At 41.0% G+C, this 16,604-nt stretch overlaps 1 protein-coding gene across 1 annotated transcript; it reads right to left on the bottom strand.

Annotated features, from left to right (window-relative positions):
• Window positions 1–7,510: 7,510 nt before the first annotated feature.
• On the bottom strand, window positions 7,511–16,031 carry LOC307042228 (peptidyl-prolyl cis-trans isomerase-like). Its single transcript, XM_079686002.1, has 4 exons — window positions 15,870–16,031; window positions 12,809–12,928; window positions 12,126–12,298; window positions 7,511–7,900 (listed from the first exon to the last, which is right to left on the bottom strand). The coding sequence occupies exons 1-4, from the start codon at window positions 15,936–15,938 to the stop codon at window positions 7,768–7,770; spliced, it is 495 nt and encodes a 164-aa protein (XP_079542128.1). The 5' UTR covers window positions 15,939–16,031; the 3' UTR covers window positions 7,511–7,767.
• Between the last annotated feature and the right edge of the window lie 573 nt (window positions 16,032–16,604).

Genomic DNA, 16,604 nt, shown 5'->3' with positions numbered 1-16,604 from the left:
GAATAATGGTCCAAAATAACATAAAATGAATAGGGTTTTTTGTTTAGTAACATACTTTCGTCGCCGGCCAGCCGATACATGCCACGCATTAAGTGGGCCTGTCTGTCAATTAATCCCCGGGCCACTTTTTCCCCCCAGTCCGCCCCTGACTGTAAGGGAAGCTATGAACATGGCTTGCAATGTCATGTATTTGTTATTTTGTTTGGCTGAAACTACGTGGCTTTAATGTGTATTTTACAAGGGGAAATATGTGTTATTTTGTGTGAACAGGATAAATGACACGTGTAGAGGAGAGTAAAGCTGCCATTTTGAGCCCCATTATAAGCTGTATTGACAAAAGAGCTAAATTTGCAGTAGTTTTGAAAATGTAATTATATAATTTATATTGTTAGTTTATATTATATTTATATTCTTTCATGACCTGTCGTACAGGTCAGGTTTTTTGGACTGGATAAGAAAGTTGATCGCGAGTGAGAGGACAACACACACACGCGCTCTGCAGCGCCATCTCTAAAACGGCGATAAAGTCACTACCCATCATTTACATTTCACCGTGACATGGACAAAAATGTAACGTCAGCTTACCTCATGGCACGAATCAAGACTCTCCTTTGGAAAACATTGGCCGGGAAACGATAGAACAAGCACGTTTCATGCGAAGACCTGTTGCTGCAACCCGGAGCAAAGCAACAAACCATTGCGGAGCTAACTAGTAGTGCTAGCTTTAGCTGACGTTAACTAAGGAAACGAACTGCCGAGTAAAATTGGAAAACACTGGTAATTAATTATTCTATAATTTGTAAAACTACGGTGTTAAAAACGACAATTTCAAAAATACAGATTCTAATGGTCAGATATACAGTGGGGCAAAAAAGTATTTAGTCAGCCACCAATTGTGCAAGTTCTCCCACTTAAAAAGATGAGAGAGGCCTGTAATTTTCATCCTAGGTATACCTCAACTATGAGAGACAAAATGAGAAAAAAAAATCAGAAAATCACATTGTCTGATTTTTAAAGAATTTATTTGCAAATTATGGTGTAAGATAAGTATTTGGTCACCTACAAACAAACAAGATTTCTGGCTCTCACAGACCTGTAACTTCTTCTTTAAGAGCCTCCTCTGTCCTCCACTTGTTAACTGTATTAATGGCACCTGTTTGAACTCGTTATCAGTATAAAAGACACCTGTCCACAACCTCAAACAGTCACACTCCAAACTCCACTATGGCCAAGACCAAAGAGCTGTCAAAGGACACCAGAAACAAAATTGTAGACCTGCAACAGGCTGGGAAGACTGAATCTGCAATAGGTAAGCAGCTTGGTGTGAAGAAATCAACTGTGGGAGCAATTATTAGAAAATAGAAGACATACAAGACCACTGATAATCTCCCTCGATCTGGGGCTCCACGCAAGATCTCACCCCGTGGGGTCAAAATGATCACAAGAACGGTGAGCAAAAATCCCAGAACCACACGGGGGGAACTAGTCAATGACCTGCAGAGAGCTGGGACCAAAGTAACAAAGGCTACCATCAGTAACACACTACGCCGCCAGGGACTCAAATCCTGCAGTGCCAGACGTGTCCCCCTGCTTAAGCCAGTACATGTCCAGGCCCGTCTGAAGTTTGCTAGAGATTATTTAGATGATCCAGAAGAGGATTGGGAGAATGTCATATGGTCAGATGAAACCAAAATAGAACTTTTTGGTAAAAACTCAGCTAGACGTGTTTGGAGGAGAAAGAATGCTGAGTTGCATCCAAAGAACACCATACCTACTGTGAAACATGGGGGTGCAAACATCATGCTTTGGGGCTGTTTTTCTGCAAAGGGACCAGGACGACTGATCTGTGTAAAGGAAAGAATGAATGCGGCCATGTATCGTGAGATTTTGAGTGAGAACCTCCTTCCATCAGCAAGGGCATTGAAGATGAAACGTGGCTGGATCTTTCAGCATGACAATGATCCCAAACACACCGCCCGGGCAACGAAAGAGTGGCTTCGTAAGAAGCATTTCACGGTCCTGGAGTGGCCTAGCCAGTCTCCAGATCTCAACCCCATAGAAAATCTTTGGAGGGAGTTGAAAGTCCGTGTTGCCCAGCGACAGCCCCAAAACATCACTGCTCTAGAGGAGATCTGCATGGAGGAATGGGCCAAAATACAGAAAACGTTTGACCTCTTTCATTGCCAACAAAGGGTATATAACAAAGTATTGAGATGAACTTTTGTTATTGACCAAATACTTATTTTCCAACATAATTTGCAAATAAATTCTTTAAAAATCAGACAATGTGATTTTCTGGATTTTGTTTTTCTCATTTTGTCTCTCATAGTTGAGGTATACCTAGGATGAAAATTACAGGCCTCTCATCTTTTTAAGTGGGAGAACTCGCACAATTGGTGGCTTACTAAATACTTTTTTGCCCCACTGTAGATATAAAGATACTAAAGATAGGCATGTACTTGCTTTCAAGCAGAACACAGGGGAAAACAAACTTAGCGGGAGTGTTTACGTGTTAGGCGTAATGAAGTACAACGGCCTCGACAATTTCTGTAGTCCTATTCAGCCACTCTGTAACAACCATCGTTTTTCAGACACGTAAACTCTTCAAAAATCACCAGTGGGGTCACTGATGATGTATTTAATGTCGTAGAACAAAACGTGATTTATCTCTTAAATTTATGTCAACCACAGACCTTATTTCGAGCTATTTTCCAAAACCCTATGGAAAAAATGCATTGCTTTTTGACGAAGGAACCGGAAGTGCTAAAAATGCTAACTTACTCCCGGGTTTTTGGACGCGTCACTGCGCTTCTCTATTATACATCCATGCCCCGAACACATATGGTACCCCGAACACATCTGGTACCCACACCGGCTGTAAGCGGCGTTAGGGTCGAGTTTGACAGCAACTCACCGAGTTGAGTAAAGTTGGAACGATATTGGCAGATTCAGATTTCACGGATCAATAACTCATGAACAAAACGTTTTTCAGACACAAAGTATGTCTCCTAAGTACCGTGGTAAGGTTGACAACAAACTACAATCACATTTTGATTAAAAAAAAAAAGCCAATATTTGCTGTCCTCCAAACTGGACACATTACATTGGTCTCTATCCGCAGCCGGAAAATAAACGAGTGCTCAGGGACCGTCTGCAAAGTGCAACTCCGAAAAAAGAGAACACAATAATATTCAATCACTTCACATTTATATAGTATATTTCTACCAAACTCACTACACACATCAATATTCTCCTGTTGGTCATACTACAGCAGAGAGTTTGGAAGAATGTGCTTTTGAATAATTTTGGGGAATATTTATTATGTAAAATCTTCAATAAATATGGTATAATCTTCAATATCTTCACTATTATACAGTGGAGTGCTACCAAACTCACTACACAGATCAATAGTCTCCTGTTGCTCATACTACAACAGAGAGTTTGGAAGAATGTGCTTTTGAATAATTTTGGTGAATATTTCTAATGTAAAATCTTCAATAAACATGGCATTGTAGTGCCGAGGATATGGAGTCAGAGGTGCAAGGAAGGTGCAGAAATAGTAATTTATTAACAAGCTGCAAAGGACATGTTGTCGGGTCGCAGCCCGGGTCGACAAGAGAGAGAGCCAAGAGGGCACACACTATATATAAGTAACCCATAACATGTCCGTGTGGGAACAATAACCGCAATCGTAGTTCCTAGTTTGAATTGTGTCCCAGTGGTTAAATAGGTGGTCACCACACAAGCCTCCCCAGAATTCAAACAGGGCAAAATAAATCCTTGCGCCCGTGGAGGAAGCACCATAGGGGCCGACGAGGGTGTGGTCGCAGCTCGCTGGTGAGGACCGGGCCATGGAACGGGCCACGAAAGGGGGCCGCAGGAGCGGGTAGGGGCCCTAACGAGGGCGAGGGCACCCCCACCGGGGGCGGGCCGGAACGGGCCGTCGTAAGGGGGCAGCAGTAGGTGTCGCGGAGAACCCAACAGGAAAGAGCGCAACCCGGCCGCAGGCAGACGCACAACGGCGGCGGGCACGAAGTCTTCAGGAGGCGTTGAGGTATCCCCGGGAAGCAGGAGAGCAACCCGGCCGCAGGCAGACGTGCCGCGGCGGCGGGCATGAAGTCCTCAGCAGGCGCTGAGGCGTCCCCGGGAAGCAGGAGAGGCCAGACGGGGTCCAGGAGTGCACCACCCAGGCGTCGATGAAAACGTGAGTGGCGTCTGGAACCGCCGTCGTGGTGGTGAAAAAGGTGAGCGTCCACATGAGGTCAACCGGCTGGTCGAACCTCCTCTCCGGCACCAGAAAAAGATGGTTAACAGTCAGATGTTAACAGAAATACGTCGACAGCCGTTAACAGCCAGCCGTCAGCACCAGTCGTCAGCACTAGCCGTCAGCACTAGCCGTTAGCACTAGCCGTTAGCTCCACGTGGTTAGCCGCTAGCTGGCAGCCATGGGTAGCTGCCAGCTGTCGTTAGCCCCACGTGGTTAGCAGCTGGGGCGTGCGACAAACCATGAGGTAGCAATGGGGTTGCTGGTCGACCCAGCAGGTCGTGCATCTTCCCCCCGTTGGATAGAAAGCCTATGCGGGAACGGCGAGCAACGTCTCCAGCCTTCCGCGGAGCGCACACCGAGCCTCAGTCCGCGTGCCGGTGGCAGCCACGGACGTCTCCAATCAAACCCCGCATTTTGAGAAAGGAAGTCAAGTTCCTTTTGCCGTGTTAGGCTCCGTCCAGGAAACTTCCCAAGACGTATCGGGGTCACCAGTGTAGTGCAGAGGATATGGAGTCAGAGGCGGTGCAAGGAAAGTGCAGAAATAGTAATTTATTAACAAGCTGCAAAGGACATGTTGTCGGGTCGCAGCCCGGGTCGACAAGAGAGAGAGCCAAGAGGGCACATACTATATATAAGTAACCAATAACATGTCCGTGTGGGAACAATATCCGCAACTGTAGTTCCTAGTTTGGATTGTGTCCCAGTGGTTAAATAGGTGGTCACCACAGCATCATCTTCAATAACGTTACTATTATACAGTATAAATATTCACCAAAATTATTCCAAACCATATTCTTCCAAACTCTCCTCTGTAGTATGACCAACAGGAGACTATTGATGTGTGTGGTGAGTTTGGTAGAAATATAATAGTAACGTTATTGAAGATTATACCATATTTATTGAAGATTTTTACATTAGAAATATTCCCCAAAATTATTCAAAAGCACATTATTCCAAACTCTCTGCTGTAGTATGAGCATCAGGAGATTATTGATGTGTGTAGGGAGTTTGGTAGTAATACTGTATAATAGTGAAGTAATTGAATATTATTGTATTCTTTTTTTTCGGTGTTGAACTTTGCAGACGGTCCCTCAGCACTCGTTTCTTCTCCGGCTGCGGAAAGAGACCAATTTAATGTGTCCAGTTTGGAGGACAGCACGTATTGGCTTTTTTTTATCAACATGTGATTGTAATTCGTTGTCAACCTTACCACGGTTCTTAGGAGACGTAATTTGTGTCTGAATAACGTTTTGTTCATGAGTTATTGATCCGTGAAAGAAATCTGAATCTGCCAATATCGTTCGAACTTTACTCAACTTCCACACCGAGGGAGAGGCCTGCCGATGCGGAGCCTGAAGAGGCTTCAACAACAATGATCATTTGAAAAAATAAAATGTATTTGAAAGTTTAAGTTTCTTTTTAACCTGACTTTGAATGAAAAAATATACAGAAAGTTCCTTCAGGTTAAATAGTGTTTTGATTCAGTTTCATTCTGAAACAGGAAAAATAAGAACCTGACAAAAAATGTTTTAAAATCTTAAAGCATAAAATCTGCAACTGAAAAAAATACTCAAATATCAAGATATATAATTATGTGAAATGTGAAATTTAATAATTTCATTCAAATTAATTACAAAACTGAATACAAATATTTAACATGAAAATCTTTTCATATACTTATTTTTAGTTAGAATACATTGGATTTTTAAAGTTCAGGATCAAAACTTTGAAATGCATTTTATTTTTTCAAATAACCCAAACTTTTGGCCAGATTTAGATCCATAGTTGTATTTGCATGTTTATCTTATACCCATTGGACTTGAGGTCTACGAGTTAAATAGGTAAGGAAAATATACAGCATAGTTCCACTGGAATTGTAGTTGAATAAAGGCTCGAGTAAATCTTTTATTGACTATCTAGATATCAAACCTGATAGCTCTTCTGGACTTAAACTAATGAATATTTTTGTATGAATTTACTGCCATGGATCCCTTGTAAAACAGAATATAGCACAGATCCTTTCATGCATGACCCTTAGAATAATTTGACAGGTTATTTTTGATTCGTTATGTGAAAAACAAGAGAAATGTGTTTCACATGGATATTTTTATTTAAGGATTTTTAAGAGCTTGATGTAAAGTAATCAATAGATTTAAATGTGTATTTAACTATGAAGCCTTTCTTAAAATAAAATATAATTTTAAACATTCCACTGTAAAAATCATTGGACTAAAATGACTGCAGAAAACACTGTAAAGCTCAAGAGCTACCTCTGCTGGACATTTCATTTAGTGTTATTTCAGAAGACCGATCATTTTCAGATTTACATCCTCAATTACCATCGGATTAGAAATTAAATTGCAAAAGAATAGGTATAGCAATAGTATGCGGTCCTTTTGTAAATCCTACCATCTGTAAGGGATTATCACACAGAATTAAGAGTAGATTAAACACCAGGATATATTAAGTGTATATATTCTAAAGTTTAGAGTATATACACTTGACAACCATGGTTTAGTCTAAATGTTCTTTTCCTAAAACAAATTCAATCATGACATTTGATTTTGCCAATTTACAACTTAACATACAAGGCAACATACCTCACCTCTAGTGAGTGGCCCAGCCCTTCGTATGTTTTTCTGTATGTGGCCATCAGTGAAAAGGTTTGGACACCCCTGCTCTAAAATATAAGATCAAGCATATTCCAACCTTGGAACTAAACCTGATGAAAAGTTTTCCAAAATTCCAAAAGTTGTAAAAAGATTTAAAGCTTTTTAAATCTGGTTTGTTTAAAACATTAAGCCCATTGTGTTGGTTTTAAAAGCATCACCATTTTGAATGAGCAGCCACCTGAAATATTTTTCTGAGATCAATTATTCTATAAAGATGCAACTTCCTTTGGTCCGTCCTCATCCGATATTAAATTGGCATGATAGCTCAGGCAGTTTCTAAACTAGCAGCGTTGTTTTATTTACATCCTTTCCGTTATCGCTGCTTGATTTGTGGAACATTTTTAAGGAGTTGTGGATATGAATAGCAGTGATAATATACCCTCATGTATGGACTGAAACTATGCTGACCTTCACTTCTAACTCACTGGTACGATCGAGTTGTGCGGTGATGAAGTTATCATGTTGGTGGTAAAATGCTGACTATGATGTTAATATGGCTTTAAGACAATCTTATAATTAATAAGAAATATAATCTTTTAAGTTTCTATGTAATAAAAAACACACATTTCAATTGTCAAGGCAACTTTTCAGTTTTACTTTCTTCATTTTTTGAATTAACAAAAAAACGTTGGGACTTTGTGGAAACAAACGTTAAGGCAAAATAAACTTCAAAAGGCAAAGTCACAAATGCAGCAACATGATGTCAACAACAGAATAAAAAACCAAGAGGGAAGGTGAAGGGGGTCATTTGAATCTCCATCAACAGGACTGTGGAATGGCGATGGGGAGGGGGTTACAGGACGAGCAGAAAGGGTTAAGAGCTCCAGCTCAGAGCTGCCCGCAGTCGGCGATGGCGAGCCTGCCATTGGTTTTACCGCTCTGGGTGCCTTTTTTCTCCATTGCCGCCACCACGTCCAAACCCTCCACCACGGCGCCGAACACCACGTGCTTTCCATCGAGCCTACACAAATACACACATAGATGTTAAAGACCCTGTGAAGTGTGCACCTGTGCATGATCTGTTATGCTAATACGTATAGTAATGACCAAAATTGTCCATTGGAACCCATATCAAAAGATGTTGGAATAGCAACGAATTTGACGAGTTTTGAATTTTCCGGGGAAATCTGCAGTCGACCTTCGCCTTCGTGGGCGTGGCTTGCGATCTACTGCGTGACGTCACGAGATGGACGCCGCCGCACTGTTTACATTCACCACCGTTAATTTTTTCTCTTTTTCAAAGTCGAATTTCTCAACGTTTTTGAGCTAGTATTTTCCTGGAAAGTGTGTCGGAGTCGACTGGAAGTGATTGCCAATCGAGAAAACCTGACAATGGAGGCGACAGTGAAGAAAGAGGGATGAAAAACACAGGGGAAACGATGCATTGCCGCTGGCTGTAGTAATGTCAAGTCTGCCGAAGTGGCGATGTTTCTGTTCCCAAAAGATGAAGGTGAGCCTGGCTGGGGTCATTGTTTCGTAGATTCTTTGATTGATCATGATAAATAAAGGCCACTGGTCGATTCGAGAGAGAGAGAAAGAGAGACAGAGAGTTACAGGGTTGTTGTTAGCATCTGGTGCTAGCTCGGAGCTAACGGAGATTAGCTGTTTCAACAATAAGGAGAGGGAGAGTGCTCTCCTGTGGGACTGAGAGAGATAACGTCAGGTCAGGGAGGTAAACTATAGCCTAAGTTATCTCAGTGGGTTTGGTCATCTATGTAAACAAATATTTCCATCTATGTAATATTAGTTGTATAAAATAGGTTAAGAAATCCTTCCAATGTTTTTTGATTATTGAAATATATGTTTCATATGAGTGTTGAGAGCTGTATCCATAAATCTCTTAATGTTGCCCTCAAAGTGCACCAGATTGATCACTTTCCTCATCTATCCTGTCCGAAAAGCTGTCCAAATCAATCATTTCTCTCACACTAGTATCACTTTCCAGAGTCTCCGCCATGTTTACAATCGCAACTGGGTACATCTTGTGACGTCACAGCCACTATCGTCTGCAACTTCCGTTAGGCTCAGACGGCAAAATTAATAATTCATTAATTCATTAATTATGAATTATTAAAAATTATTTTAGCCATGAACAGGCACAATGATATGTAATGAATGAAACTGCCATTTCATTTTGGTGCAAAAACATGCACTTCACTGGGCCTTTAATGAGCAGCTGTGGTAACACATGGAAACTACATATTTGAGAAAACCACCAAACAAGCACCTGGTTGTGCTCAATTGTATTATTCCACAGGCCATGATAACTTTTCCCTTCTTTGTTGTGTGACTAATGGGGACAACCATTTTTGAAAATGTGTCGAGCTGCCTTTTCTACAGCCTCCATATAGATCCACTAAAAAGTGTTTGTTTTTCGCAGCCAAGTCAAATACTTCAATCCCAGTTCTCTTAGGTGTCTAACAGTTTAGAAAGGACACTACATAGGTCACAACCCATTTACCTTTAGCTTGATATGGTAAGTTTTTAAAAATTGTATAACAAAGTCTTCACCGGAGAAGTCTGATTCTAAAAAGGTCCTACACACCAATCTGACACCAAAGAACACGTCCTGACGGACCCGACTGTTGTGTCGCCTCACGTCTCCTGCGTCTTGACCAACAGTCGCACTGGAACACACCGCAAAGACTTCAGCCGACGGCCAAGTTGCACGTACGAACTGCACATGAGTGAGTGGCAATAACTCTCCTTACCAGAAGGCGGCGGTAGTGTGTATTCGTCATTCAAAAAAAACGGAAGACAGACTGCGTGAGGGCAAACAAATAGCGTGTGCGTTCCATTTTCACTCTACAGCGAGAAGCTCATGGGGCTTTCACGCACCTGTGTCGAGAGCCGGAGTTAAATGAAATCTCAGATTTGCCTTAATAGTTTGTTTGGGTCCTTCACTTCCGTTTAGCTTCTCACTGATTCGCTAGCTGAACAGCCTATCAGAGTGATTTCTTTAGCCGACAGCCTTTTACCGACAGCCTAAGCGGAAGGTGTTCGGCACAGCCGAGAAGACACGACGGGGCGGGACACACCAATCTGAGTAGAGCGACAGGACGCTCATCGACGGCAAGACATCTATCAACGCCGAAAATCGGCCCGGTGTGTAGGGGTCTTAAAACTTGAGGTGGTTAGGCTACTTCGACGTTTTGGAATTCTCCGTGAAACTAGCATTTTAACTAAAATGTGTGATAATTGTATACATTTTGATGGGTTAGGGCAGGGGTCGGCAACCCGCGGCCCACGGGCCGCATGCGGCCCTTTAAGCCCTCTGCTCTGGCTCCCTTGAGTTTAGACAAAAATAAGAAGGAAATAAAAGTATTTGTAGGACTATTTATATTTTGTTGCATGGTTGAAAATGTTTCATATCTTGTATTTTGAGGTGATACTGTGACACATAAATAAAAAACAAAACGGTTTTAATTAGATCAACTAAAATATGCGTCACATCCTGCTACAGTCCCGCGCGTGAGCGAACTATGGATAAATCAAAGAAAAGTACCGGAGGAACACAGGATTTATTTCTGTGTGGACAGAGTTATATGCTTTCAAAGCAAACGATGCTGGTTTACCGGTATGTTTGATATGTAGAGAGAAGTTGTCAAAGGTGCTGCAGCCTTTACGCATCGAGGAACAACACGGGAGAGGAAGACAGCTGACGATCTTCAGTCATAATTCAATGGGGTATGTAATTTATTTCAGAAAACACTTTTTGTTATATTCCATGGAATGCTCTTAACGTCCCGATAGCAATGAATATATTAAATGCTTTGACAATAAATACATACTAAAATTAATCTCTGGAAGCCGTAGCGCTGTAATAAGCACGACCAATCATTTTAGCCGACCCGGCTAAAATAACTGGATGGCCTAACTGCCTGTCAGCCTTCGATCTGTGCACAAATTTATCTCGTGGCCTCATTTATGATGCACGTTCGTGTATGTTTGAGGAGGGAAGAAAGTCTGAAGGAAGAGGCATATTTCTTCCGGTTGTGTATTTTCAAATTCTAGCGCACTCAAGCAAACTCTTTTTAGGGTGCAGCTATATGTTTTATTTATTTCAAAGTGGGCCCATTTTAATATTTTTTTTTCCTTCAAATGTGCTCCCAAGGACTCCCCAAGTGCTGTGTTTAATTTATTTTAAGGTAGGCCTGTGTATTATTTTTTAATTCTCCTTATAGGAGTTCTTTGTTTCTTATTAGAGGTTAACAGTTTTATATAATGTTGTAAATAGCCTAATAAATGCAAAAAAAACTGTAGTTTTTGTCTGACATAACAATAAATACAACTTTATGAGCTATGAAATATGTTTTGTGGCTCCAGACAAAAAAATGTTTTGGAAAAAGGAGAAAAATTGCTCTTTTGGTCAAAAAGGTTGCAGACCCCTGGGTCAGGGGTACTTTTTTCAAAGCCACATCTTTTTGCAAATACGGTTTGATTAATAGAGTAGTGCAGTGATGACGTATTTTTGTAAGTCGAACCGGAAGTAAGCCGGATAAACTCTACGTCTACCCTACTTTTATAATTTTCTAATCATAAATCTATCGATTAGATATTCGAAAAAGTAGGGTAGACATGTGGAGATTATCCGGCTGAACAAAACGTGCATTTATCAAACAGGTTCGTTTTGCAGTTCTTATTTTTTTTTTTACAATATTCCAAAATCCTATGGAGAAATCCTATTGCTTTTTCGTCGAGGGAAACCATGCGCAGCTTACTTCCGGGTCGGCCTACAAAAATACGTCATCACTGAACCACTATGGCATCCATGTTTTACACAAAAAAAAAAAATCTATAATAAACACATACTCTATTATTCCCAACTCAAGTCACATTTCCACCTTTTCTGCAAACAGGGCACCTTTTGAAGACTTCAAAAGAGATGGCTTGAGGCAGACTTTGTTAGATGCAACAAAACGGGCCAAATCATCACTGTAGGGTCCTTCCATTATGTTGACTGACATTTTTCATAACCTGAGCTTTAAAAGTAGCTTTTAGTGGAGGTGCATTAAATTAACAGTGTTCAAAAAGTGTTCCTCACTTACAAAAAACTGGGGTCCAGGATAATAAATTAAAAAAAGTGTTGCCTAAATGCATATTATTATTATTATCTTTATCTGGACCCTGAGTCTGTAATAAAGTCCTCATTCATTCATAAGACATACCCAAGATACTTTTCTTACCATGCGGTTTTGGCTGTGCAGATAAAGAACTGGGACCCGTTGGTGTTTGGTCCAGCGTTGGCCATGGACAGGATGCCGGCGGTGGTGTGCTTCAGGGTGAAGTTCTCATCACCGAACTTGTTACCGTAGATGGACTTTCCACCGGTTCCGTTGTGGTTGGTGAAGTCACCACCCTTTGTGTTGAACAAACAAGCTAATTATTATTAACTAGAATTCGGCAAACCTACCCAGAAAACCCTGCCAATAGTCAATGTACACAAGGTATGCATGTGTTGCATTAGCATAGTGAGGAACAGTGGAGAACTTGCAAAAGAGACCTTTCAGTGTCTTTCATGTGCGTTACATGCGGTGATGGTACAACTGGTGATTTGAATTATTTAAAATGAAGAAATAACATGCTTTCTGAAGTAGTTTAAATGATTTGATACTAAAACAGTTTAGATAACAGAATAATTACCCAAAATTAACAATTGTGTCTTGCTTCAATTTTTCCAAGAGTGAGAGGTATTCTATCACATAATTGGAAATCTTCAGCCAAAGACTGGAAGGCATTAGCCTTGGCTACAGGACTGTAATACAAACTTTTCATAAACAAGAAATAATCTATAGATTAATCAAAATAAGTTCTTAATAAAAGCCTCTAAGAAAGCACTGACGAAGTAGCTGGTACATGGCTGCATTACCTGGCACATGAAGTCGGGGATGATGCGGTGGAAGATGGAGCCCTTGTAACCAAAGCCCTTCTCACCAGTGCAGAGGGCACGGAAGTTTTCAGCGGTCTTGGGAACAACATCGTCCCGGAGCTGCAGAAAAAAGAAAGAAATTCATAATTACAGCCAAAAAGTAATATCTGTTGAGTTGTTTACTGTGTTGAAATGTGCAATACTGGGCAAGTATCCAAGATTACATTGACATTTTCAAATATGAAAACAGATTCACGCAAGGGCACTTGAGATTACTATTTGTTTCTTTAAAAAGGCAGTGAACATTAGCAGTAGTCTCATGTGCGAAAAAGACGAAATATAGTCTGTTAAGAAAATGTCCAAAGGGCACAAATGGGTTGTAAAGTTATTCTTTAAAGAGAAGGTAGAGGCTGGGAAATCAGTAACTAGTCATTTGGGGTGTAGCCATTGAGGCAGCAAGCCAAAACTAAATTGTGTTCCGATTCTGTGTACAAGGATAAATCAGTACACGTTTTGCTAATAGCCCAACTGTATGTAGATGTTTGGAGGCTTTGACATCCTTAGCCTGGTCGATCAACTGTTTTTAAAAAAAAAAAAATCCCTCTGGTTTTGCCCAATGTAGATCTGTAGATCCAATGTAAATCTGTAGAAATTCCAGAAATGTGTCAAATCGTGTGGGCACATAACACTGTTTTTCCACAATGCATGGTCGACTCACATCTTGAATAATTATACAATAAAAGAAAATGCACACATTAAGTGTATACAAAAAAATCTTATTTTCACATTTTAGAGAACTGTTTCATGTGGCCTAAAAAAAAAAATGTAAAAGCTCTACTGCAAGTGCTGCATGTGTGAGCCACGCTTTATTGCAGGTATAAACTCGATTTATCGCCTTACAACTTTAAGATAAATTTCACACTACTTGACATTTTATGTCAACAAAACATTAAACACAGATCAGGTTATTAAGTAATGACAGTGTGGTAATTGCACTGTCTCATGGTGAAGCAGGAATGCAGCATTGCACCACACAGATATCTGCATGCCCTGCACTGACAGCAATGACGCTACCATGCAAGTATGAAAGGGGGGAGGGGGGTTGTGCTGCAGCAGATGGGCTGGAGTGGGGATGAGAGGCTGCTGCTGATCTCAGCTCTGTGCAGCCTTCCACCTGCTCGGTAGTAACAAAAACCACATCTTCATAATTTAAGAGCTGTCAGCTTGACACACCCCGAGGGTCTGATTACATTCAACACCACACTATAGGGTGGCCAGAAATAAAGACTGCATTTTTGATACAGAAGGAAATCTGGAGTCATCTGAAAAAGGAAATCTTCCTTGGGTAAAACCATGTTCAACATTTGTTTAAAACGATTATACATAAAACATATCAATTTATGAGGATTTGGGTATTAAAAAGAACATTTATACAAGGCTATGAATAATCAGACGCTCTCAAGATGGGAATGAAACTAGATAGTTTGTTGTAAGTTATGGCAGTGATGCTGAGGTGGAGTTTCTTTGCTCAGAGACAAATTATGTAAATGTTGCAGGTGAATATGGTAAAAAACACATTTTAAATAACTAGAGACTCTCCAAATAAATTACATTGAATAGGCCACTAATTGTATGCATTACAAGTTATCTCATTAGTTATGTTTAAATAGGAAAATAAGGAATGACTTAAGCTAACTTGAGCTTAAGGAATTCTGTATACAAATAAGACAATTTGTGGTAAAATAAACAACTACACTACATGTGTATTTTGGGGTATTTTTCCCCACAGGTCTGAAAAAGACGTGTTTTTTGAAGTGTCTCGAAAAAGCGAGTTAGTATTCAATTTAAGCCATATTATTTCGGAGGGAACGCCCATAATGGGGCTCAGCTTCAATTGTGTGCACAAAATGGCTGGACGTTTTAGCTAGCACAGTATCATACTTTAGTTTGACAAGGAGCCGGTGAAACAATGATGCATTTATAATTCATATTGTGGATTATGCAACATAATGCTTAATCATTGTGGGAACAGGAATACAAAAAATTAAATGGATCGCAGTTGTTTTGGCCTACATCCGCATTTTTATCATGCAGATATCCCCCTCCCCCATGGAACTTTCCAGAACCACACGAATCGGCCCAGTTAGCTTCGGCGGCTAACATGCTAAACCCAGCATGCCGTGCAAGTTGTATATTTTTAACGTTAGACTTTGACCACAATTGGTTATTTTCAGGGTAATTCATAATTAAGATGGAATTAAAAAGTGCAGTCGTTTGCGTGTTGTAGTAGTTTCATTGACGCAGCAGGGGTTACTTGGGCTCGTGAGAACAAAGGACGGCGCTGCTAACTGTCTGCAAATTCAGTTAGCATTAGCTGAGCCCGTTAGCCTGTTCGTTGGAGACGAATAACTGATAACCGGGCAGAACGATTCTCTACGACTCACACCAGGACCGCGGGCCTTTTGTGGGCCTCAATGCAATGCAAGTTTGCACTTAAGCTCACTCCATTGTGTGAAAAACAGGCGGTTAATTGTTTTAGATGTATTTAATAACGCCTAAAAAGAATAACACTAAATATTGCGATCCAGAAAACCAATGGCATTTATAGATTACTCTTCAGATTGCAGCTGAAAATATTTCAATTACAAAATGATTGTGCCAAGATATTAACAAACTGCCAATTATGGCAATAACATTAACTACGGTTAAAATCTAAAGAATATGCTCCGTATTTACGAATGAATAAAGCCACATCTGCACTTGCGTCAAGTCCCGTTATGCTGCTGGTTAACGCTGGCTCTGAGCCAAGGCACACACACTTGCACATGGTCCATTCAAGGAAACAGTGTTCGTGACAGCTCGGCTTTCGTTACCGCGTGTCAACTAAAAGTTAACATTTTAAACCAGGGTGCAACTTGTAGCAGCCCAAAGAGACTTAATGCTTGTTATAAATAAAGACAAAGTACACAGTGATGACTAAATGCCCGCAAGGACAATAACCAACGTGTCTGACAGTGAGGACTCCCAGTTATAAATACTTGGCATCATTGAGACGGTTTACCTCCATAATAATCCGGCCCATGGGTTTATCGTCAAGGGTGACATCGAAGAAGACTCTTGGCCGCGACATTTCAGCAGGATGAGTTGACGAGTGTGGACTGAACTGGTTTTCCGGCAATGGGATACGACTGACCGAAGGAACCGAGAAAAGACGGTGGTCTGTGAAATAATTTTATATTATACGACGGTAGGCGGCGTAAAGCCACAAGGAGCCAACTGGTATCGATGTAGTATTTGATTGGCACCCGTTTTAGCGAATCAGCAGCTGAACAGCTGAACCCCCTTTTCCACTGGGCAGTCACATTTTAAGTCCTACTTGAAAAGTACAGCAGAGTGGGCCGATTCGGGCGGAGCTTGGAAGTTATAAGGTTTGCTTAGACACCACCCCCGTTTCTTTGTCAGGGTGGAGAAACCCTCCTCTCCCCAGGACCAGGGAAACGCGCGCCACGGATAATTGACAGCAGGGGCGTCCAATACTAGCAGCGCACGCGAAGGGGTGAGTGTACAGTCCCGAAGTCAGCGCTCGCTCCCACTGTCAGGGGGAAAATGTGAATGCGCGACCACGCGGTCAGGGCGCGGTTCGCCCGGTTCTCCGCATAAAAAACTAGGTTATCACGGAAAGTTCACCATGTCTAAAGTTTGTTTTGTCTTTAAAACCAGACGTTTTTCACGTTTCATTTGGCAATAACTTTGGTTGTTACGGCAAAATCCTGATAATAATTCAATATTTGGTATT

The sequence above is a fragment of the Notothenia rossii genome, assembly GCF_949606895.1.
Source record: "Notothenia rossii genome assembly, chromosome: 6".
Classification (NCBI taxonomy): Eukaryota; Metazoa; Chordata; class Actinopteri; order Perciformes; family Nototheniidae; genus Notothenia; species Notothenia rossii.
This window is presented reverse-complemented; position numbering and strand designations above follow the sequence as displayed.